This window comes from Pyrgilauda ruficollis, unplaced genomic scaffold, assembly GCF_017590135.1.
Source record: "Pyrgilauda ruficollis isolate IOZ18807 unplaced genomic scaffold, ASM1759013v1 scaffold26, whole genome shotgun sequence".
Taxonomy (NCBI): Eukaryota; Metazoa; Chordata; class Aves; order Passeriformes; family Passeridae; genus Pyrgilauda; species Pyrgilauda ruficollis.
This window is the reverse complement of record NW_024523933.1, coordinates 2,440,522-2,464,294: the sequence shown is the minus strand read 5'-3', so window position 1 is coordinate 2,464,294 and position 23,773 is coordinate 2,440,522. Positions and strand designations below refer to the sequence as shown.

At 37.8% G+C, this 23,773-nt stretch overlaps 1 protein-coding gene across 11 annotated transcripts in view; it reads right to left on the bottom strand.

The window, feature by feature from the left end:
* Nucleotides 1-1,794: 1,794 nt before the first annotated feature.
* Nucleotides 1,795-23,773, bottom strand: part of LMO7 (LIM domain 7) — a 97,041-nt gene continuing 75,062 nt past the window's right edge. For 5 of the 11 annotated variants that reach the window (XM_041471211.1, XM_041471215.1, XM_041471221.1 and 2 more), the window contains 15 exons: nucleotides 22,874-23,058; nucleotides 22,119-22,179; nucleotides 21,052-21,108; nucleotides 18,910-18,935; nucleotides 18,496-18,600; nucleotides 16,635-16,727; nucleotides 14,916-15,286; nucleotides 13,165-13,230; nucleotides 12,763-12,828; nucleotides 11,061-11,113; nucleotides 9,249-9,468; nucleotides 8,094-8,366; nucleotides 6,646-6,754; nucleotides 4,812-4,914; nucleotides 1,795-2,540 (listed from right to left, as the gene is read on the bottom strand). In XM_041471211.1, coding sequence (XP_041327145.1) covers nucleotides 2,518-2,540; nucleotides 4,812-4,914; nucleotides 6,646-6,754; nucleotides 8,094-8,366; nucleotides 9,249-9,468; nucleotides 11,061-11,113; nucleotides 12,763-12,828; nucleotides 13,165-13,230; nucleotides 14,916-15,286; nucleotides 16,635-16,727; nucleotides 18,496-18,600; nucleotides 18,910-18,935; nucleotides 21,052-21,108; nucleotides 22,119-22,179; nucleotides 22,874-23,058 — 1,811 coding nt within the window. In that variant the 3' untranslated portion in view covers nucleotides 1,795-2,517. Of the gene's footprint in view, nucleotides 2,541-4,256; nucleotides 4,304-4,811; nucleotides 4,915-6,645; nucleotides 6,755-8,093; nucleotides 8,367-9,248; nucleotides 9,469-11,060; nucleotides 11,114-12,762; nucleotides 12,829-13,164; nucleotides 13,231-14,915; nucleotides 15,287-16,634; nucleotides 16,728-18,495; nucleotides 18,601-18,909; nucleotides 18,936-20,857; nucleotides 20,900-21,051; nucleotides 21,109-22,118; nucleotides 22,180-22,873; nucleotides 23,059-23,773 lie in introns of all 11 variants that reach the window. The other 6 variants (XM_041471214.1, XM_041471216.1, XM_041471217.1 and 3 more) reach the window with 3 other exon arrangements.

The following is a 23,773-nucleotide window of genomic DNA, read 5'->3' as shown; positions in this document are numbered from 1 at the left end:
AAGAGTTTCAATTTCAGCTCTTTGAGGCCCACTAAATTTGAAATCCCACTCATTTGTGCACAAGCAAGCTAATGAAATAACCCAGTCTTTTTGCAGACATTTTGTGGGAAAATGAAACTGGAACCTGCATGGAAGTACTTGACACCATCTAGGAGAAGCCAGCCTGGCTCAGAGCATACCACTCCAGGCTGTGGAACATGAGTCAGGCAGCATTGCAGACCACAGGCTGCTGGATTTGCTTTCCTTCCATTTTTCACCACCAACCAATTTCCATGCTCAAATGATTCCCATGGACAGGGAAACATGACTGGGCTCAAGATGTAAAAAACAGCATCACCATCCCTAAATTTTCTCACAGTTTTGCTGCACGACACAGTGCTGGGAGAGGGGGAGTCATGAACAGGCTAAGAGAAATTAATTGGTTAGTGGCTGAGAAACTTTGACTTGTGACCAAAAAAACAAAAGTGTCTCTCAGTGTATTTCAAGGCTGGTAGTGGAGACTGTATGTATCTGGAATTTGGGGGCCAGGAGGACAGTGGTTCATTGGTTCATTATTGTAGATTCTGTCTACAATAAATGCAAGTCTGAAAACTACCATGTAGAGGGCCATCACACCATATTCATCCAAGGTATGTGCCTTAACAGAAAGCCAGATTTGCACAGGACCTAAATCAGACTCTGAATTCAGGGAAGCAAGCTTCATCCACAAGCAGCAGAGAGGACTCCAGAGAGCTGTTTGAACAGGCAGTGTCACTATAGTCTGTACTTGACGAGTAGAGTCTTCATATTGCAGTGCTGTCATCTGTGGTCTAGCATGTCATTACTTACCACAACAGTAAAAACAAATTAACCACTTTAGCAGTCTTTAACTGAATACCAAAAAGCAGAGTCAATTTTGACCAATGAGGCATTTTAGGTTTTTATGATAATTTTTAAATCAAAAATAAAAATAATGTTTGGCACTTTATAATTCAGCAAGTAGCATTCAGTTACGAGCAGGAGAAATTACAGGAGCACAGGTGAAGTTCTCCCACTATGCCAAAACAGAACAATCTTCCCTTGTTGCCCCCAGCTATCACAGCCACAATCTCTCTTCCCAATCTGTGAGCTCTCCTACACACCACACCCTGCAAAATCCCCTGAGAGCAAGGAGCACCCTAAGCTGCTTTGCAGCCTCACTGCAGCTCTTCATGGTGCCACACACAAGCTCACACTCAAGAGCCCTGCTACACCTGCCAGCTTCCTCTTCCTCAGTTTTACCCACAAAACACTCCCTCAAATTCCTCTGATCCAATTGCTGTTTTTTCACTGCTTCCAAGGATATGGACACAGAAGGGTACGTAACCAGGCATGAAAGGATTTGGAGAAGCCACGGTCCAGAACAATTTGGAAGCCACCACTGAGACACAGCGCACGTTCCAGCTGTGTTTTCAAGAGGAGAAGAACCTAACCCAAAAATATTTTTGGCATTTCATTTCCAGCAATAGCAGAGAAATTTTGAGGAACATCCATCTCTTTCAATTTGTTTTTCAGGGATGGGCATATAGTCTCACCAGTGGTACTGAATACTCAAGGGAAAGAGCATGAGGAGCTTGATGAAAAAGCTGTACACAGACTTTGACATTGACTACAAAGGAAGAGAGAAAAGGAAGAACTATTTTTCTTGCATATATTTATATGCAACTTAATCCTGTCAGAACAAATATTTTTCCCAAGATGAAAATCAAACAATTTTATATTTCCACACACAACCTTAGACATGTTTAGCTGAACAGAAAGGACAAAAACTTCTAATAAATGCAACATCCGATTTTTTTATTTACAAATATATGGTAATTCAACAACCATTCTCCACTCAGATTGCAGAGGAAAGAGTGATAGTTACATTTCCAAACAGGAAAAGAAAACTCTCTCTCTTAAATGGATTCCACAGAATATTATGCCAACACCACTGAGCAAATTCCGAGATTATTCTTTGTATTTAGGTTTCAAAAAAGCACATAATTTTAGAAACCGGCATATGGAAAGCAAACACATTTGTGTGCATTTAAATGCAGCTTCATATTAACCTAGAGAATTCACTTTCAGTATATGTCAAAAATAAAGACAGCAATTGCAAATATATATTTATATTAGCTATTTCTCTAATGCTCATTTCAAGAGCTTAGAAACAAAATACCCTCTTCATATACCATTGGAAAGTCAACTAGTTGATTATAAGCCTCAAAAATATTTTGAAGTTATTACTGAAAATATACTTATTCTCTCTTGTGCTCTCAGTACTTGAAGCTGAAAATGTGAAAGCATTTTTCCCAGCTATTTCCTTACTGCAATTACTTTCTTATAAATAAAAATAGTTACATGAAGAATACAAGGTATTGCTATGAGGACTAGACAAGCAAGAGTTACTCTTAGAAAAAAACCACTCATACACACAATATATATATTTATAGATCTACATCAGCAGCAATCACCTCTTCTTGTATTTGCAACAGTGGTTTCATATCTTCATTTGCTTCACATGGAGGTTGGTTGTCCAGCTATTAGGGAGAGACAAAAGAAAAAGTAAGTAAAGTCTAGTTACTGAAGAGCTTTTGTGACAACAATTAACATTTTAAAGTTTAAAATAGTCACTTAATAGTCAAAAAGCATTTTAAAGTTTCAAATACTTATTGAAAATGGTAACACACTAATGTATACATTCTGAATCAAGCAATCCAAATGTAATGAACAATACAAATTTGAGTTTAATCCAATTATAGCACTGCAAGTATTTCAGGCCAAGTCATATTCCACAGAACATGCACCTTACCAAATTCTTAAGAATTATTTTTAATTTATTGAATTTATTTTTAGTATTAGCACAAAGTGATAGTTTCTCTAAATTTGCCCTTCAATAATGAAATTAAAATTTTCTAAATTACTGTAACACTATAAAGAACTTTTTTATACCTTTGTAGGTATCTGCCAATACAGTGGTGTTTCACTAGAATGTTCCAAGTTTAAACCACAGAATTAACACAAAAATGTGCAAAAATATCACATAAAATTACATAAAATTGCAAAGTGAATATTAATAACCCTATGGTTTATCAAACCCTTTAGCCAACATGCTCACATTCCAAACCAACAAATAATTAGCCAGGTTGATGTCAAATGTCAACTGCAAAACACAGGATCTCACATCACAGGCCAGCGCTGTGCTCCCAATGCATTTTCACTGCAGTAATTGCATAGCTGGGTTTTGTATTATTCAAATAGCTGATTTCAATTATTAATCACTAATTTGAATGCTGTGTTCTGTACCTACAAGTTCTTACAACTCCTGATTTTACTTGTATCTCATAGAATTATGTTTTGAGGTGCCCACTGGCCCAAGTAGATGCAGTCTGAAGGGAAGGGAATAGAAATGTTTCCTCACAGATCAGCTCTGCTTCTGAAAGGCACTGCTGTGACTTTATGGGCTGTAACGTCAAAGAGAGACTAAATAGCAATTCATCCATAATAAAATTACTTATCCAACTCACCCAGCAATATTTTCCCCCAAAAGAAAAGACAGAGAAAAAAATAACGTGAGAAAGCTCCAGTGTGAATCTCTCACACATGTGGGTGCTTCAAACAGGAACACAGTCATTTAGTGTAGTCTTGTCATCAACAAGAAGATACATTCTCCAAACTTTAAATTAGACACGGTATGATCCAGTGCCCTGGATCACCTCCAGATGGAAGGGAGTGATTGAGCTATTACCCTCACGAGGTGTTTCGCTTTCTGGTTTTAGCTCAAGTACCACATCATCATTTCTGTGACTTCTCTTCATGGAAGTCAAAAAGAGCCTGCAAACAGCAACAGCATCAGATGCAGAGCGTCTCTTTTCCTGAGCTAGGTTTCACAGCCAGCAGCTGCCCAGTTCCTGCTCAAACACTGTAGCATGACTATCCTGTTCCCTTCACTGCCTTCCGATCCACCATGAGAAAAATGTGCTGGGCTCATAAAGAAACACAGACATTTTTCCCAGGAAGTAATTCAGAAATTATTTTCCTTCCCTGATTTTTATCATCCTATAGAAGTCCACATTTGGTACATAAAAAAAAGAGCTGTATAAAACTCCTGACACTTATCAAAATTAGGAAGTTGTCTACCATCATCTATGACAGCAGAAAAAAAAGACCTAAATACCACTATGCAAAGCCTTAACATCATGCTCCAGTAAATCAGAATTCTGCAAACCATAAGAAGGAAAAAAATTATACTGCACCTTTTAATTAAGATCTGTAAGTAAATCAATTCCTCCTGAACTTGTACCTAAATGAATAACCAATTACAGACCTATAATTCCAATAATAATAGCATCACAAAAAGAAACCAGCATTTGTGCCACCTGCACAAGATAAACTAATTGCTTTCCAGGTATGCATTATGACTGAATTAAATACATATTTCAGCTTACTTTTTAAGAAAATGTAAAAGCCTTTTTCAAAAAGGCTTCTCTATTATCAAGAAAAGCCCATTTAGCACCTGACAGCTCCTTGACACCACTTTCTCAGATCTATAAAGGAAGGAAGATGACTATACCGTGCTATCTGCTTGAAACTGCATAATAACAAGTTGGTAAAATCAGCTAGCAGTGAGTTAGAAGTTAGGAATGACTACCCTACAAAAGACAGAAACTGGCAATCAAACCTTGCTGAACCTATTTGCTAATTTAAAGCTAAACTTGAAAGCTATCAAGTGGCTCAGCTGTGCAAACACTTGAGGTTGTACAGCACAGAGAAGAACTACAGTCATGCACACTGCAGTTGCATTGCCTTACTTTTAAATCTGATATAGCAGTCGTTGCAGAAGAGTTTGTTGTTTCGGATCCTGACTTCAGCTCCAGAGCGGGATCCACCAAGGTCGCGTCCACAGGCAACACACTGTATCACACATGAATAGTTAGCAACTCCTTCCAAAATACTAAGAAACAAAAATGCTGTTCAAAAGCAGCTCAGATTAAGCTCAGCAAAGCCTGAACCATAACCCCACAATCACTAGAAGCAAATGTACAACGATTAGTAAATCAAAATGCAACCAACCCTGAGGAAGTATTTTAAGGCGACGACTGGACAATGAATAGCAGAGATACACCAAGTAAGCAAACATAAAGCGGACGGTTTTTAGAGATTAGTTCATTTAATCTAACTTGAACTTTGGTTTCTCTGAAAACTAAGACTGGTTTGGCACAAAAATAAATTTTGTTCTTTAGACGGCAACAGGAATTTTGGCACAGAACACCTGGGTGTGCTACTTGCAGATTTCCATGTGGCACTACATGCTGCTGGTGTCCTCAGTCCCTTGGCAGTCAAAGCAGAAAATACTTAGGCACTCCCAATTTCCTGGGTTTGCATCATCGAAACAAGTTCTGATTTGGAGAGATGGGGCTGATTTAATTTTTCTTGCATAAACTCATAAGGGGCTTGACCAATGCCATGCTAACGCTAAACTATTTAGCTATGGTAGCTAAACATGTACTTGCTGTGAATATGGACCACGTCTGGAAGGAATGTAATCCAAAACATAATACTCCCCTTACTGAATTTATGAAGGATAGATAGTTTCCCTGCTTAACCAAGTAATGAATCTTTTGGATGGCAGTCTGTTCAACAGCTCATTAATTTTCAGAAATTTGAAAAACAGAAACTTGGCATTTTCTTATGTAGGTTATGAGCTACAGGGGGATTGTCTCACACAGAATACATGACCTGCAGAAAAGGGAATGGCGACTGATCACTATGGATTAGTCCTGTCTCTCCTGCTCAGGGAGGCAGAACCAGGAAGAGCTTGCAGTCAATCCCTAGTAATACTGCAGGCGATGCACTTGAGCTGGGCACAGAAGACAAATGTTCTGAACTAGGCACAGAAATCTTTTTCTTGGAGTCAGGGAAGAAGCAGGGTCCAACAGCACCTCCAAGTCATAGTCTAATTCCACATCTAGACTGAGGGCAGGGGAATGGGACTGCTTTGCTGTCTTTTGCAGGCAAATATTTATTCTTTCAGCTCTGTAAGTGCCCCAAGCTGAGGGGAAATCATGTAGGTAGGTCCAGGTCTCAGTGCTGGGCATGAGCTAGCACACTTAGTAGGTGATTAGGTCTGAGTAGCATTAAAGACACCTTTTGGTTTTTTTCTGGGTTTTATCCTGCCACTTTGAACTCTTCCAACAGGCCTTTACTTGGAAAATACCACATGAACACTGTCTTCTAAGGTTAACTTAGAAAGGATGAGTCATCTTAAATTATTTAATTGCTAGGGTCCAGGCAGAGATTTTTAATTCTTTTTAAGAGGAGCTTCTTTCTCTGTGAGAAATGGTTCAGCATTTTCCAATATTTTGCCACCTATTCAAAGAAGGAAATCTTTGATCTCACAGTCCACGTGCTCATCTTGCTTTTCAAAGTCCTACATGTTAACTCTGGAACTTAAGAAACACTTCTAGAGTCGAGTACTAAATGCCTGCAAATGGGACTGCCTCATGGAAATATGCATGCACCACGCTGTCAAGAGTAGAAGGCAAAGCAGGTGATTAGTAAGAACCCCTGTGAGCATAACACTGAGTAGCCATGCGTGCTCCTGATTAGTTCCTGTTCCTTCACGATGTGACTCCCAGCTCTCACCTTAAAGCAATGTAAATGATAACAAAGACCAAGAGACTCAATGATCATGGCTGCTCCTTTGCCCAGAATGTTATTACAGTATGAACAGATTTTCTTCCCACTGACTGACCTAAATATAGAATGAAAAACCTTAAAACCAGCTTGAAAATGTTTAAAAGACAAAGAAGATTTATCAAATACTTTTTGAGATTAAAAATAAAAAACACATGGGCAAAAACTGGATTATTAGGCTGCTTGGGGAAAGTAAACTGAAAATTAATATTATTTAGAGTAGATCTGAAAGCCAGGGAAAGCTGAAGTGTTATACATCAAATTTACATAGGAACAAGTTAAGAAATTCTGTGACATTCTTGGCACATATTTCATTGTATAAAATACCTTCTACAAATAAAAAGTGTACTGTTATGTTTGGAGTGTAAGAACAAAGGTTTTGTGCTCCTGCCTTCTTAGTTGTGGGGAACTATCCAGAAGGCTAAGTTTTAGCAAGCACCCCTTCCAAGTTCCACCATCTGCACCTTGTTAGATAAAAGAAGGCTAGTCCTGGACATAAAACATTATGTTAACTCTTTGAATGTAAACCATATGGAGGTCAGTTTCCACAGATCTACCAAGGTGTTAGCAAATGGAACTGAGAATAAGCAAATATGGTTAAGAAGGTAATTTTCTTACATCAAAAAGGACGTAAAAGTCTAGCTTAAAAAAAAAATAATAATAATGAGGTCAATTTATCACTAAATGCCTGAGAGTGTAAGAGCTAGTGAAGTAGCATTCACTGTTGTTATTTATAACACATGTAATTCTGTGTGGGATGATTCTCTGGAGTACTATCCCAAGGTATTTTTAAAATGTTTTAAGTACATAAAACAGCAGAGTTATCTACCCTACCACAGTTGAATTCCATTTTTGTTTCAAAATATGTTGCAATTCTTGCTTTCTCCTCCTAGATTAAAATCAACATCCTACTCTGTAATTCTCCAGGGTCATGGGTTATGAGCATTCCTGAGTGCTCCTCAAGATGATATTGACCACATGCCAGGAAGAGAGGAGGAGAGACCAAGATGAGGGTCATAAAGCGTGGGTTTCAGGAATCTTTTGTTAAAACAAACCAAGGGAAAATAAATGTCAGAAATGCCATCTGGAACAGGCTTTTGCTAATCATTTTGGTAACCAACACACAGCTTGGAGACTGCAGATTGATTATTCAAGTTCCTTTGTTTTTTTAACCAATGTCAAGCAGTGATGACAAACCTGGGGAATTTTCTGAGTGACTGGAGCAGGAAGGTAATACCAGCCTGTACTTCCACTGTCCCCTCCAGCTAGAAAACTCCAGGTACTTGTTAATCAATGCTATGGGCAAGAATACTGCTGTAATTCCAGCACATACAAAAAGTCTGCCCTTTAGTGCTGTCCAACATTTTTATCTTCCTAGAAAATGGGCACCCACTCACCTGCTGCGTGTCTGGGACCCTGACTGGGAAGCAGAGAGGGGAGACTGAGCCCTGGGAGCTGTCTGTGTCGTGGAGGGGGCTCTTGCAGAGGTGGCCACAGGAGGTGCTTTGCTGGAGGAAGGAGTGCACATGTAGGCTCGGTTTGAAGTGGACACTGGGCGACTAAAATCTTGACTAGAAGATAGAGATGAAGAGGATGCAGACTGGTTCAGCCATGAGTGGTGCCTCCATGACCTAATTCCTGAAGAATCAAGATTGTCCAAAGACTCCCCTCTGTAACAGAGATACAAGCACCTCAAATGTAAACGACAGTACAGATGGAGCAACAGAGCTATATCCCGACTTTTTAAAGAGAAAGCCATTAATCTTGCATTTTTAATATTTTCTGGGATTAATATGTTTGTTTGATCACCCTGAGCAATATTCTTCATGCACAGATTTAAAATGTATGAGTGACAAATTATCCTTTGTGTCCAGGCATAGTTCTCATGGTAAAAAACAGGCGAGGCAAAAGCAAAACACTTCACTGCAGCCTTATCAGTTTGAACTGTATCAAAATCCACAGTGCAGAAACAGACCTCAGATATCAGCTTTGTTTATGTTTTCTCCAAGGGATACCAGATCAAAAATAACAATCCACCCAGACTGGATAGCATCACCCAGGTACAAGGTGTTGGCCCAATAACCAAACACTCTCCTGACTGATAACTCAGCTGTTTCCTAAATGACAAATCCAACATTCATACATTAAATAAAGCAAAAATAAACTATCCAAACTTTATGACATATTTCTGTGACAAAAAAGGTATACTTCGCCACAGTAATGCATTTCCAAAACAGGCTGCCATGCTGATATTCTGAAACGCATCTGCTGATGACAAGGCACATTACTGATTTCCATTGCTGCTATACCAACCAAGAAACAAGCAACTGAGTTATTTACAGGTCACATCCACATTCCTTACTTGCAAAAAAACCCATTCAATCCCAGCTGTAATACAGCTACCTTCTTCTATCTGTGCTGCTATGCTGTCCACCTTATGGCATTTCACAGACTCAATTTGTTTCTATGCTCTTTAATACAGGCTAAAGTTCAGAATAACCAAAGAAAAATGTATGATGAGAGACACAGTTAATATTTATTGAGATTCCTACCTCCTCATACTACTGCTGTACAGACTAACAGGCTCCTTATGTATACTGGCACTGCGCTGCCTGATCCAGCTGCTGTCCGTGTGTAGAGATGTTTTCTTTCTCATTTCCTGAAGGATTTGCTGTCTCTCCAACTCTGCTGCAGACAGGTTTTGCTCCTTCTGAGACTTCTTCTGTGACTCACCCATGTTCCAGGACCTCTCAGAATACTTGCTCTGGGTACCTGTGCAGGCAACACATGCAAACATCAGCCAGACACCTCAGGGCACAGAAGCAGCTATCGTCCTGTCAGCACTCTGGCTATAATTCCAAGAGCTGTTGTTCATCACTCCATTCACAAGTTATTCCAATTCCCTTTTACAGCTGAGTAAAACTTACCAATACAAGTAAGTTTGTACTGAAAATTTTTGGTTTGCATTTCCATTAATGTAGCCTTTCACATAATGCTTAATTTAAATACATTCTCCTTCACTTCCTAAGTGTATATGCATAGACATTTGTGTGTACACACCCCTCTTTTTAAAAGAGTATAATATAATTTGGACTCTTCCTCCAATACAAACTGAACCACGTGCAAAATACATCATTAATTAATGGGAAACATTCTTTCTCTTTAAGAGTTCATACTCTTTTCTTCTGCAAGTTGTCTCTGTTTACAAGAATTTCTTTTCCTTCCTTCCTTCCTTCCTTCCTTCCTTCCTTCCTTCCGGCACTAAAAACACTGCTTTATATTGCTTTATATAGATACAAAGGGGAGAGGGAAATCTTTCAGTTATTTGGATAATGTGTTAACTACTGAGTTGAAATGAAATTTATGGTATAGATGGCCTTTGCAAATTTGGAAGGGGAAACAAAGAAGCAGTCTTTCTCCAATAGGTGTTGACATATCACAAGGCAACAATCTTTTATTTCCTAGATCCAGTACGTATTCTTTATAGTAAAAATAATTAGGAAAATTACTCAGCAGTAAGTCATTTAATTGAAATTTCAATCCTTTTAAATGCTGCTCTGACTGTAGATTTGCTCTTGGATTTATTGTTATTGATTATCATTGTAAAATACTGTGGAAGTTTACTTTCTCTTTAGTTTCAATGACAGTGTTTTAATGTATGAAAGCAACATTTTTAATCTGCAATATATCCCCTAATACATCTACTTTTCTTTGATTACTTGTGGTTACTTTTTTTAACTGTGTTTTAGACACAAAAGTAGCTTGCAGGCATTTTTGACTGCAACATATTTATAAAATTGGTTTGTTTGCTTTGCACAGAATTCTTCTAATATAAACAAAGTCATATAACTGAACTGGAGTCCAGGACACAAGCCATTTGACATATCAAGAGCTGACTTCTTGCTCTGTTATTACTACACTAACTGAAATTAAGAAGACAAAAAGTTTCATTAAATACATTCATCATCTTGGTATGTGCAGCTTCTTTTTTTTCGTTGTTGTTGACAGAGTTAATGCATCAAAACTACACATATCTTCAATGATATAACTGCATGATTGATTTTATCTCATGTAAAAATCTCACGTTAAAATTTAGGCATCTAAGAGCCATTTGTAATCTCTGTCTTCAATAGGGTAGTTAATCATATTTGTTCTCAGCTTTTACGTTGACTGTATGATCTTCCTCTTGCTGTTGAAAGTTCTTTAAATTGGGGCATAGTATGAACTCTCAATGCAGCTATCAAAAAGCACTTTAAAAATTAATTTTCTTAGGATGACTAGATGCACACTTTTTTTCCTCCTACTTTCCTCCTTCTCCACCTGCCAAAAATAGTTAAATATAATGGAAATTATACATTACTTACCATTTCTGATTGTGTTAAATTCATTCAGTTCTGTTGTTGACTTTGACTTATTCCTACGGATATAAAAACATCAGTCTTAATTACAAGACCTCATTACAGACAAAGCTCTTATCATTGCAGATGATAAAACCAGTCCTCTTTTTTTCACCATTCCTCTCATTAACCATTTATGCTATAATTAAAACAAGAGGCAAAAAGTAACTAAAGACCAAGAGGATACTAAGGAGAAAAAATGTCAATATTAGATCTCAATAGATAATCACCAATTAAAAGTTAAAATTTTGTACTGAAAGTTGTCAGTGCTTCAGGTATAAGGAACTGATCATGGTACTTGTTTCAAAAAAACATGTAAAAAACTAAATCCTTCCCTGTGGAAGTTTTGTGGAGACTACAGTCAGACAAAGAAGCGAGAACTTTCAGAGCAGATTTACAATTTATTTGGCTTAATGACAAACTGAAATCATACTTCAGCACTGTTGCTACACTGTAAGCAAAACACCTTCTCAAAACCCTGCATGCAGATTGTTTTTGGAAAAATTTACTGTTCACTGATTATACCTAGAAGCATAATTTTTTAATGACTTTTAGCCAAGAAATGGCATTCAACAAAGGCCATATACAGGAAGACAAATCCAAAAAGTTGGTTTTCTGACAGTACAGAGCAGAAGCTTCAGCAACACCTCTGCTCAAGTTTTAGTCTCAAGTAGTACGGCCAATTTTTTAGTTTAAAATAACTCACAAAGAAAGGATTTTAAAAGAAATCCTTTGGTCCTAACTCAAAGCTGCTACATTAATGTTTTTGCACATACAGCATTGGCTGCACAGCCACATTTTGGAAGAATCTTGTCCTTTATGTGGAGATAAATGAAGCATAAACTACATCACATCTTGCTTCCTTAAGTTCTTACTGTCTGTCCTACGGTGTGGACCTGTTTTATTATCTGTTTAAGAAGATGCAACACTCTCACAGCTACCTGTAGTGAAGAAAGAAGCAGTGTCCTCCTCACACATATATCCAAGATGTAACTATTTAGTGCATGCTCCTTCTGAAGTTAGATCTAGATCTTCCATTAGTAGCAGATCCATTAAATGTACCTTGCAATTTTTGGAGTTCCTCTTTATATAAGAGAAGTATGCTCACTTCAACTACGAGAAGTGATCAAATACACAGCAGAAGTCATCTTTTCAGAACTACTGTGAGATGCAATGCAAAACAAAGGCTTAATTTGTAAAGCAAGAGATTGTACCTTAAAATTAACTTGTGTAAATTACAGGAGTAGCATGCACTATCCCCTTGATAAATATCCTGCTGCTGCCTCTCACTTCCCTTCTTGTTTACTCTCTCATGTTGCACAACCCGAATTGGGATGACTGCACCTTAGTTTGCAGAGCACGTTATGACACAACCACAAGAAATCTGAAATTGTTTTCCAGTCAGGTAAGTTTAGTACCACCCACATATTTACCTCCTCACAGTTTTGTTTCTCCCCGTGGAATCCCACTGACTAACTGTTGCTTACAAAACAGTGTATAATTTGACAAAAGTTTGGCCTCTTGTTTTTTAAATATGAAAACATGCCATAAAAACTGCAAAACACAGCAGCAATCCAATGTATCCATTTAGCTGCTGTGATTTTTAGAAGTTTATTGACAAAGAAATAGTGATGCTACAGTCGGTGTTGAGATTCAATATTGGACATACCTGTGAGCAAATGACTGGCCAGGCTGCTCCTCAATGGTTTTAGAAACTTCATAACGCTCATAATGCCTGTTGGAAAAAAAAAGAAACATTATGTTCGCATACAGAAACAGACACAGATAGACATAAATAGCTCCTAAGGGAAATATTCAAAATAGATTGTTAAGGGGAAAAAAACCCCAGTTTAAATTAACACCCCCCCCCCAAAAAACAAGTAAAGTTCTAAGGAGTCTTAATTTAACAGTCAGAAATACAACTGATAAAAGAAGGCAGAAAAAGAAGAGTTGTCAGAAAAACTGCCTGAAATTACATTTTTGTGAAGTGACAAGGAAACCAGACATGAGCATGCCATAATGGTTATTGCTAACGATGTTTCAACTATGTATTGATTCAATTTCTTATTACCTATCAATGACAGGGTGGCCAGCTCGTTCCTCTATTGTTTTAGATACTTCATAGCGCTCGTAATGTCTAGAAGCAAAATTAAGATAAAATACGTATTTAAAAAATTCTAAAAACTGAGCAAAGAGTAAGCATCCCCAGAAAAAACTGAGAAAGTTCAGATGTGTTAAAAGAATTCCAAAGATGAAGGTGCTGCAAAAACTACAAGCATCAGTATACAACAGTGATTATCTCATCCATTTCAAAGCCAGGAGGAAAATTTTGTCAAAGCACAGCAGTTCTCTAAAAATTATATTTTTATTGCAGAAGAGTGTACAGGTGCAGTTTATAAACTCACAAAGTTCCACAGTTCTCTTTAGCTGACTGTCCCCTCCCTCAGTGTACTCTGCAGCAAGTATCATGCCTTTGCAGGAGTTTATATAATGTTTCAGATTTTAAGTCTTATCTTTGGATATCATCTTATAGCAAATATTTAACACCAGATATTTTAAAGCCCAGTTTCACTGAACTTGCTCCTTTACTATTAAACAAAACCACCCGTGTTTAGCAAAGCACATCCTTTGGCAGCAACCTCAAAAGCGATGAAATCCCTGTGGACTAAAGAATGTACCAGGGATTTAGATATGCAGATATTACATCAGCTCAACAAGTTACCACACAAAGGTCTATCATCTTGCAACTGGGACAAGCTAAAATCGCAAAATTATCCTAGCTCTGCTGCCAGGAAGAACCTGTTCAGCCATTGTAGCATTGTGTCTCTGCTTTGCTCAGCAGGCATATCAAGAAGCAATCATTTAGATTTAACTAAAGTAACTCTGGGTCTTACAACCTCCTCTGCAAATATATGCAGTTTTTAAAAATCATACTACTTTCTCCTAAGACTTAACTTGATACCATGTGCTCTCTTCATTCATCTCTTGTTACTTACATAAGAAAAAGAGAAAAACCTCAAGAGAAGCCACAAGTCATACCCAAGGCAGTTAGGTAAATGGAGACAAAATAATGAAAGGTTACTGGTTTAATTGGTCTCAGACAGATTAATCTACTGTAACAGTAGTCTGAAAACTTCTGGGCAAGAACACAAACTTGAGAAGTAATAGGTGGGGATTTGTTTGATTGTTTTTTAAATCAAGCTGCTGAAGAAGGTAATGAGAGGAACAAATATATCTGTAGTGCATATTTCTAGCAGGCTATGATATGTAAGCAAGTAACTGTTCACTCATATACCATGATATCCCTCACTGACAAACTAACCCAGTAGTTAAATTGCAATTAAGTGTTATTGTTACACTGCTGAATTAAAATTAGAAATAAATCTGTAAAAATCAGCGACACATTTGTTAGTTGAACAAATTGAAGAAGTGTTAACTTGGTATTTTTTCTGGAAGCCCTGTATGTTGAGTCACTGGCTCTCAAGTTGAGTCATTGGCTTGTGCATAATTCTTACAAAATTTTCTCATTAAGTCCTTCAGATCTTTTTTCATTTGGCTGTAATTACTGTACTTACACATCCCATTAAAAAAAAATAGCTGAAGTAGGGAAATATAGCACTTGATTCTTGGGGAAGGCCTTTGTGTTATGCCTGATCCTTCTGTCTTTGGAGAGAAAGACTATGGTACAGTATTTTGCACCTACTGATTGCAGCATGAATCTCACATGAACATCCTTATACACTCAGGACAGACACAGCCCCATTAGAAATGGATTTGAATTTGCAGAAGGAAGGGAAAGTACATCCTAGCACAAGTGCACACCTTTGGTACTGAGGCACCTCCACTGACACCTCCCTCTGCTTTTCTGCCTGCTGCCTCTGCTCCTCCATCTCTGCCTGCCGCCTCTGCTCCTCAGCGTGCTGCTGCTCCCTCTCTTTACGTTGTCTCTCGAGCTCCAGCTCTTGGAGTTCCTGCTCTTGTTCAAAATGCCTGGCTGCTTCTTCCTGGATACTCTGTTCCTCCTGAAGCCTCCTCCTTCCTTCTTCCTCGTGCAGTGAGCTTGCTGCCAGCTCGTTTTCTCCATCTCGTTCTGGCTCCTCGAGAGCATTTGCTTCAGGGCTTGCTCTCCAGCTGGACACAGGTGGAGCCTGGGAAGTGACGGATGTTGTATTTAGGGTTAGAACGGTCTGCTCCTGAGGCAAAGGAAATAAAAAAATCATGTTTTTAAGGACGGGATCAGTTTTTTAAACAGATTGCTCGCTCCGAAAAGGTAATTTATTCTATAAGGTAAGCATGTATAAAAATCATCCCCAGCACTTCCAGTGCAAGATGCAGGGCTCAGTTTGGTTTCACATTTTCCTAATTCAAGAGCTTCAATCCACACACCAGCCTTAGCAAGCACGACAGGCAGCCTGTCCACAACTATGTGAAACATTCTGCTTTCCAAAGTATCACTTACATGTCAAGCCATCCCTTCCCCACTTAAATACCCATGGAAAACAAACCCTTCCATGATGCCCAGCATTTCTCCCTACTGTTTTGCCTTAGAAACCTGAGACCTACTTAAGAGTGTATACACAAAGATATACACTGCAATCTATATCAGACTGATGAATTTCACATGAATCCTCATGTGGAGGAATCTCCCACTCTCTTCCATTCTTCTACCATTTCAAAGTCAAGCCTCAGACCTATCACTCTATGATTCTTTTCTCAAAAATGAGAAAAGGCCTTTCAGTGGTCAAAAGATGTTTTAGTTGAAGGAATAAAATAATGTTTATGAGTCCATCAAAACCACTAATGACAGAAAATATATGAAATGGTTTAGATTCTTGTACAACAAAGTCCTCCAACAGCTCAAAAAGCTTTCTTATTGAAGTTCTAAGCCTTAAATTATGGTCTACTCATTCATGACTGTGTAAACACAACTGATCTAGTTTGGATGCCTGAAGCAGCACTCAGCAGTAAAGAAGAGATCCCTCAGACAGTTCCCACACTCAGGAAAAAATGTGTTCATCTTCCCATAAACAACAGCCACAGAAGTCAGCATCTACAGAAACTACACACATTCAGTGTTTTAAAATATATAACTGGAAATCTAAAGTTGATTTGGTATGTAAATTTATCAGATGAACTGTCTGCCAGTAACAAGCCAGACATTTATGAACATGCTTCCTGATAAAGTATTGAAGCAGAACTCCAACAAGTAGCATCAGGTGGTAAAAAAACCGCAAAAGTCTCCATTTATGATCACAATAATTAACACATGCTGTGACTTTTTGCCAACATATTTTTCCTGTTAGTTACCTAACCAGCTCATAAATAAAAGACACAAATTCAACATATCTCAATACATCCCACCTACTCTTTCCATTCCATTTTTGCAATCTCTTTCTACCAAGTCATAGACAACAATTTATTTTTCAAAATGAGAAGATAAATTACATGAAAACCCTAATATTTTGCCTGCTTGCATGCATCTAAGTATAAGGGAAAAAAGCCCTCATGAAACTAGTCCGCAAAGTTTTATTCACAGCCTACCTCATCAAAATACTTGGAGCTCTCTTTTTCTGCTTCTTGCTTAGCTCGTAGCCATTCTTCCCTCAGTTTCTCTTGTTCTCGTTGGTATTTCTCCTGTTAGGTTAGATTGAAGTTAAACATGCAAATAAGAAACATGGGATTTTTTACTTTCATTAAAATGTACACTGGAATTTAACGTGTTTTTTTAACAGACCAAACAGACCGGACAAAAAAGATCCCTGAGCTCCACTAGAACATTAAGTCTGCCACAAGTGAAATCCTGGCTCAAATACCATCCAAAGGAGTTCTGTAATTGATTTTTGAGACTCCAGGCTTATTACATGCTAAGTCTCACAAAAGCCAACCTCATAGTCCCTGTACTCCAGTTTAGTTACCATTTGAACAAAAAAACCTCAGCTATCTAAGGTATTTCTGGAAAAACACAGTGGTTGTATTTAACTTGGAATTAGGAACATTAATATGGTAAATATAAAGAGATCACTAAGTGAAATAGTGAGCAAGATGTTTCATTCTTTTGAAATGTTACCTTAAACAAAACCCAATTTCTTGACCTTGAAATTTGTCTTTTGACCAGATTTGGTATGAAATCAATATAAAGCATTGCTTAAAGCACATGGTAAATGTTTTGGTGGTTTTGTCAGTCACCACTTTTATCTTGGGAAAAGCAAAATATTTAAGGATGTCAAAAGTATTCCTTCTAAGATGCTGGAAATAAGCAAAGACTTTGCTTCCTTTTTTTTTGTTATTTGAAAATTCATTACTAGGATCATGGGGAACAGAAAGATCATTATTACTCTGGTCAAATTTATCACTTCAGGACTAAAAAAGGAGAAACAAAAAAAAGTGATAGCAGACGGCTGAGTCAGCTCTCAAGAAAGGGAAGCCAAGGTTTACACTCTTTAAAGCCATCTCTTCAGGTATCAAATGGAATATCCAAACCATAATAGAGACCACAGGTAAGTTTAGGAAGGTACAGCTGCTGCCCTGCAGAGTTTGCAAGCTATAAGAACAACAAAAGATGAAACATTCAAAAATCAAGAGAGATTCTATGCTTGCATTTTGAGATCACAGTTTTCTGCTGAATACAGCCAAAGAGGGCTTGTGCAGAATAAATTATATTCACTGACATCTCTCCTAGCCAACAGACTTCAGACAACAAATTTTAATTCAATTTGCAGAGATGCATCTCTGAACGTGGTTGAATGTGCTTACACTTCATTGAGCTGAGCTCTTTGCAGAAATGTACGCTCGGGTTTTTTGTGCTATCCTAAGACTACAAACAATGCCCCTTCCCTCTGCAACACCCCCTCCAGCTCTAGCTAGAGGTTATCAAGGTGGTTTGGCATTAGCAGATTCAGCTTCCTGACTCAGAGGTCCTGGGAGCCAGATTATTCCAACTGATTAGCTGATTGCTAAATGACAGGATTCTAGCAGGCAGGTACTGGCTGCCTCCTCTACATATATGAATATAAGGCAGTGTCACTAATTGAAGGTAAAACTCAGGCTAGAGGCAATTTCCTTAAGGGGAAAAAATACAATTAATATTCAAAATGGAAGACACCTTAGTTCTTCACTTAACCTTAAATTCTGTTGTCATTAAGAACATACCAGCCCTGGAAGATTGAGCACTTCTGGCTGTAGTGAATACACATTGTGTGTTTGATTTTACGATGCTCACTAAAGCATTATCCTCTTTTTTCTGAATAACTCCTAATGTGTGTGACTGTGAAGGCCACAAAATGCACCTGAGTGTCTCCCCAGGCCATCAGTAAGAAGAACTGCAGAAGTCACGTGCTACTTTTCTTTCCTTGTTGCTACACACAGGAGATTGACAGCCCATGATTATGAAGATGAATTATACCTGCAACAAACGGTCCTGCTCTTTTTGCCATTTTTCCTGTCGTTTTCGCTCTTCCTCTTGATCCCAAACCCGACGGCTAGGAGCGCTGATGGATGGGACTGGAAGCTAATATAGCACAGAAATTAAATTGTATTATCCTCTTACCATGTAATCAACACCCTACATTTTAAAACATTTTTTTAGAGTGAGAAATAGGAACCATTACCAACACTAGAGCTTTATAGTGACAAGGACACAAATTAGCCTTTTCTTCAAATGGACAGAAAGCAACCATGCCTTGACAAAGCAAATCTTAGCCAGTACTCTCAGATTTGATCAAAATTGTAAAGCAGTATAAAAAGCAATAGAAAGCAGAGAGCTTCTTGAAAAGGCTAGGATTATACAACCAACTAGTAGTTCACAAGTAGTACTTACATCAGGCATTGCAGGCTCTGGGCCTCCTGGGAGATTTGGAAGGCAAAGAGAGAAATCATTAGACTCATACATAACTACTTCAAGACTTGTGTAACTGTGGAAAGTCTGTGAGCTTCAGACTAATTTTTTCTTCCTTAGTAAGACATGCTTGCATTTGCCCTGCTGAACTTTCTCGGGGGCAGAATTTATTAGGTGCTTTCAACTAATGTGCACAATTGTTTCAAAGCATGCTCACAAGTGCCATCAGCAATTGCTTGAATTAGCAGTACACCTTCCACTGTAGAACACAAAGGTTCTTTACTATCCCTCTCTTATTATTACTATTGTGAAACCAAACTGTTTAGCATGACCAATACCCAGAACACTGCACAAGGGTAGAGAAGCTATTAATCTACTGCCCTTGGCATGAATTAAGAGCAACTGAATCCACCGGCAATTTCTCCACCAGAAAACCATGTATTTCTGCTCTCCAACTTTCCTTCTTTCCTACTTCCAAAAGCACACTTGAATTCAATGAACTTGTCACCATTCACCACAAACCTTTTGCTATTTGAGGCTATCACACTTGGCCTTGTCATCCTGTGACAAGATGATTATTAGAGAGAGATGTGTATTATGCTAATTTATTAAAAGCTGAGAAAATGGGGAGAAACACAAATTTAAACGTAACAATTTCTTAAGTACTGTAATTATTTTTGTTTGTTGACAGTGTACTTGTTACTTAGCTGTCCAAATCTCAGTTTTAAAAAATATCATTAAAGAAAAAAATTGCAACATTATTCTGAAGTATAGTCACATGAAGTGGAAAAAAGTTCATATTTAGGATACAAAAGACTCTAATCATCTGTTCTATATATACACAATTTTGTTGTCACTGTCAGATCACAAGAGCCACAGTGAAAATCAGACAATCAGCTTAATCTATTGCAGTTGTACCAGGAGATATTAAAGGGAAGCATAGACATTTTTTGCTCCCCTCTTCTCTCACCCCTGTAAGCTTATGCTGAACTCCACAGGAATCTTCATGTAATTGCAAAGCTGAAGTGTCAAAAGTTTAAAATTAACAAGCTGTACTGAACATGCACTCTAGAAATACAACCTTGTCCTCCCCCTCAAGCACAAGTGAAATACCTCAAATATTGTTCTAAAAATAATTAAAAGAAAAAACTAATTTCTGCCAGCCATAAAATAAAAACCAGACAACAACAACAATAAAACGCCAACATCAACAAACAACCACCAACAAAATACCACCATATTGTAGATACAATATTGCAGATACAGCAGAAGTATTTAAAAAGCAAACAGAACCACAAACGCAGATATCTACTGTGGCACTTCACATATCGCTTCTGGCAAAAAACAGAAATCATCACCACTAAAAGCAAAATTCTGGCCCCACACAAATCACTGGCAAAACCCAACTGAGCTTCCAGCAGGCCAGAATTTCACTCTTTCAGGCTACCGCAAAACAGAAAGGCATATGTAGCCCAAAGACAGCATAAGACATACAACATTAGTGGAAGTATGTGAGCTGTGACATGCAAAATGCTGAAAAGCAACCTACAAAACCAAAATTGAGTGCCTCATTCATTGTCTTTTTAAAAAATGCTAGCGTATTAAATTCAAAAATTATATTGGTCTTCTTGGGATCTCATGACATCACCACATAGTGGAAAGCCAGCAGATGCCTTTTTATACCAATTTATGCAAAAGCACAGAGCTGCAACTCAAACTCAAATCCAGAGTTAAATACTTCATCAACAGCTCTGAGATCTTCTCTAAACCCCTGCTGGAGTATTCACCATTATTCTTGTTTTGTAGGTAGTAGCAAACCTGAACAGAGAGTGCCACCCTTCTACCCAGTGGGGAAAAAAAAAGAAGTATGAACGACACAGAAAAGATTTAAACAGCTATAGATATAAGAGAACACGCAAAGACCCATTACCACAAAGGTAGACCCATGAATTGTAAGAATAACCTGATGACCCTGGGGAAAGAAGGGAAATTAATTATGTTGCTTCATTGTAACTGCAGAAACAACACTGAAGAGGTAGAGCACCCAGCACCAGACTTGTTAGGGAGAGTGTACAGCAGGAACAATTTCATGGAAGTACATGAAATGTTAGCTCTTTGGTTTACCTTGTTCAAAAAATTGTGACCGCCTTTTTAAGTTTTTCAAAGAAATAGGTTCAGATGCTATTTGAAAAATACAAAGAATACAAACAAGTCAATGAGGTGCCTTTTTTTTAATGACTATAACGACTGGATAAGAAACTTCTGTTAGACCTCCCATACACTGCAACATCACTTCTGAAAAACAACAAGCCCCTGAAACACAAAGGAAAACCTTAGGAGGTTACATCATATACTAATTAGGATTTCATTTTGTCAGTAACAATGTCCCATTATAAAAACAGCAGAAGTGTCAAACTCAGACTCAGATTCTCCCTGTCTGATTTAACCATCCTTGACTGGGATTCTGAATTGAAATGAGGAGCCTAATGACCATTCAAGGTCACCAGAAAACATCTCCAGAGGGCAAGTGATATCTTGGAGGAATTTTTCTATTAATTGGCATTCAAGCTAAAATGAAATATAAAGCTCCTAATTCAGGATTATTATTCCATTAGGAAGTATACGTACCTGGTTTCTCTCACTGCTGTCAAGTAGGGCTGTAACTGCTCATAGCCTCATATGCAATTATTATTCATATCAGAATCATCAATATTGTTCCCCAGGAATAAAAATAAAAATAATAATAATGAAAACAGCCACTAACCCCAAAACCTTACAACTGAAAGAGGCAGGAAAAAACCAGCAAAAACACTGAGTACTCTACACTCTTCCTGGGTAGTGAAATAAGTCAATACTCATACTAACTCAGTCACCATACAATGCAGTAGCAATTACAATAAATAGCGTGCCTTCTTCTCTTTCTCCCCTACCACACATTAAATTTACAACCACTAATGCAGAGACAGGCAGCTTTGTCTCAGCCTTGTTGTCAGTTCTCAAACTGCGTAACAAACTGTGGAAGCAAGCTAGATCTAGTTTGGATGCAACAAGATCTCTGTGATATCTGTCTGGATTTTGGTTTGTTAAGGTCTCACTTCACCCGCTGTGTAATGCTTCCAGTCATTACTGGCTTAGTGTCTGTGCTTGTTGCAAACCACACAATTAGCAGATGAAAAGCAACAGTGGTTTACCTCTTTGTTCATTAGAGCCAAGATCTCCTTGCATTCCATTTATCAATTTTGTTTCTGTATCCTGAAATATATAAATAAATAAACGAATAAATAAATAAATAAATAAATAAATGTCTTAGGCTCATTAGATTTGTGGAAGTTTATCCAACTACGCATCTTCCCTATCAGGAACTATATGTCACAAAACACTTCATAATATTTTATAGAAAGATACAAAACAATCTAAAACTTCCTCAGTATAACTTATAATAAAGCTACTGCATGCATTTGAGGGAATCAATAACTAGCTGTGAACTGCTGCAGAAATAAAACACATCTTGCAAGAAAATTCCAGAAGTCAAAATCTTCCTATTTCAGCTCCTTGGCAGGAAGGTTTTATTTGCAAGTAATTTGAAAGCACATATGCACTTGTTCTTTGGGGCTGCAGCTTCCATTTAGGCTAAAAATTCAGGTCAAAGTCTTCTCTGAAGAATAAACATTATATATGGTTTTAGTCAAAAGACAGTCTGCATCTGTTTTAATATTTATCATTCACCAGTGTTCTCTCATGAATAGACAGTAGGAAGTCTTTAAAACATCTTATTTACCTTAATACATACATAGCTACATCTCCATATTTCAGATGCAGGGTCCTATACTTGTATTACTTAAAGAACAGAAGATTTACAAGTTTTTTTCTCCATCCTCCCACTATCAAGATACTACATTTTTTCTTCCTCCACCCATCTCCCATAAACCTTCAAAAACATACTCACAGAACTTTGAAGGCTGCTGGAGAAATCTCTTTTTGTGGATATGGTGGAAGCATTTGAAACTTTTTCTCCCGAAGTTGCATCAATCCATTTATTTTCAGATGTACCTATAATGTTGGTAGCCATACTGGTGAGATTGAGGATTTTGTGCCTTACACGTGGCAGGGAAGGCAGGTCTTTGCCCCAATCTTTTTGGTATGTGGAGGATCAAGAAATTAATATAGACAGTAACGTCAAAGAACAGAACAAGAGCTAGTGAAAACATTAAAATAAACAAAAACAGAAGAGGGAGACACACAAATCAGGTGGAATTTGTGAAGACAGGAAAAAGGGCATTTATAGCAGACCGCCTTCCCCAAAAATGCAAATGTTAGTCATAAGCCAGGTAAAAGTTTGCCAAAACAAAAGATGTTTTGCTGATATGTGCTACAGCAGCTGAACGTTAGAGAGGAGTTAGCATTCATTGGAAACTATTTCATTAGTGTTAGTAAGGATTGAGAAAATTCTTCTGACTTTACTCACTCCAGGTACAATGAGACTCATACACTATCCAGGGAAGAGTCATTTTCATGTCCATGCTCATCAGGAAGCACAGAGAGGGAGAAGAAAAGGCAGCCTAAACTAAACTGGCAAATTGATGAGGCAAAGACAAATGATGCTTTTCTCACATACTCCATCCTATCTCCCCTCCCTACCCCTCCTACTGAAAATTTTATTCAATTAGATTTTTGCCACTAATCTCACTCTTCAGTTGTATTAGATCCTGTAGAGTGATTTGTTTCTTGTCTCTTCCTAACCCCACTGTTTTTATCCCAGTTTCCTGGTAACTTATTTACCTAGCTTCCCACTAAAAGAATGTTTTGTATTTATACTGTGAAAAAAGTCACTGGTCACACTTCTAAC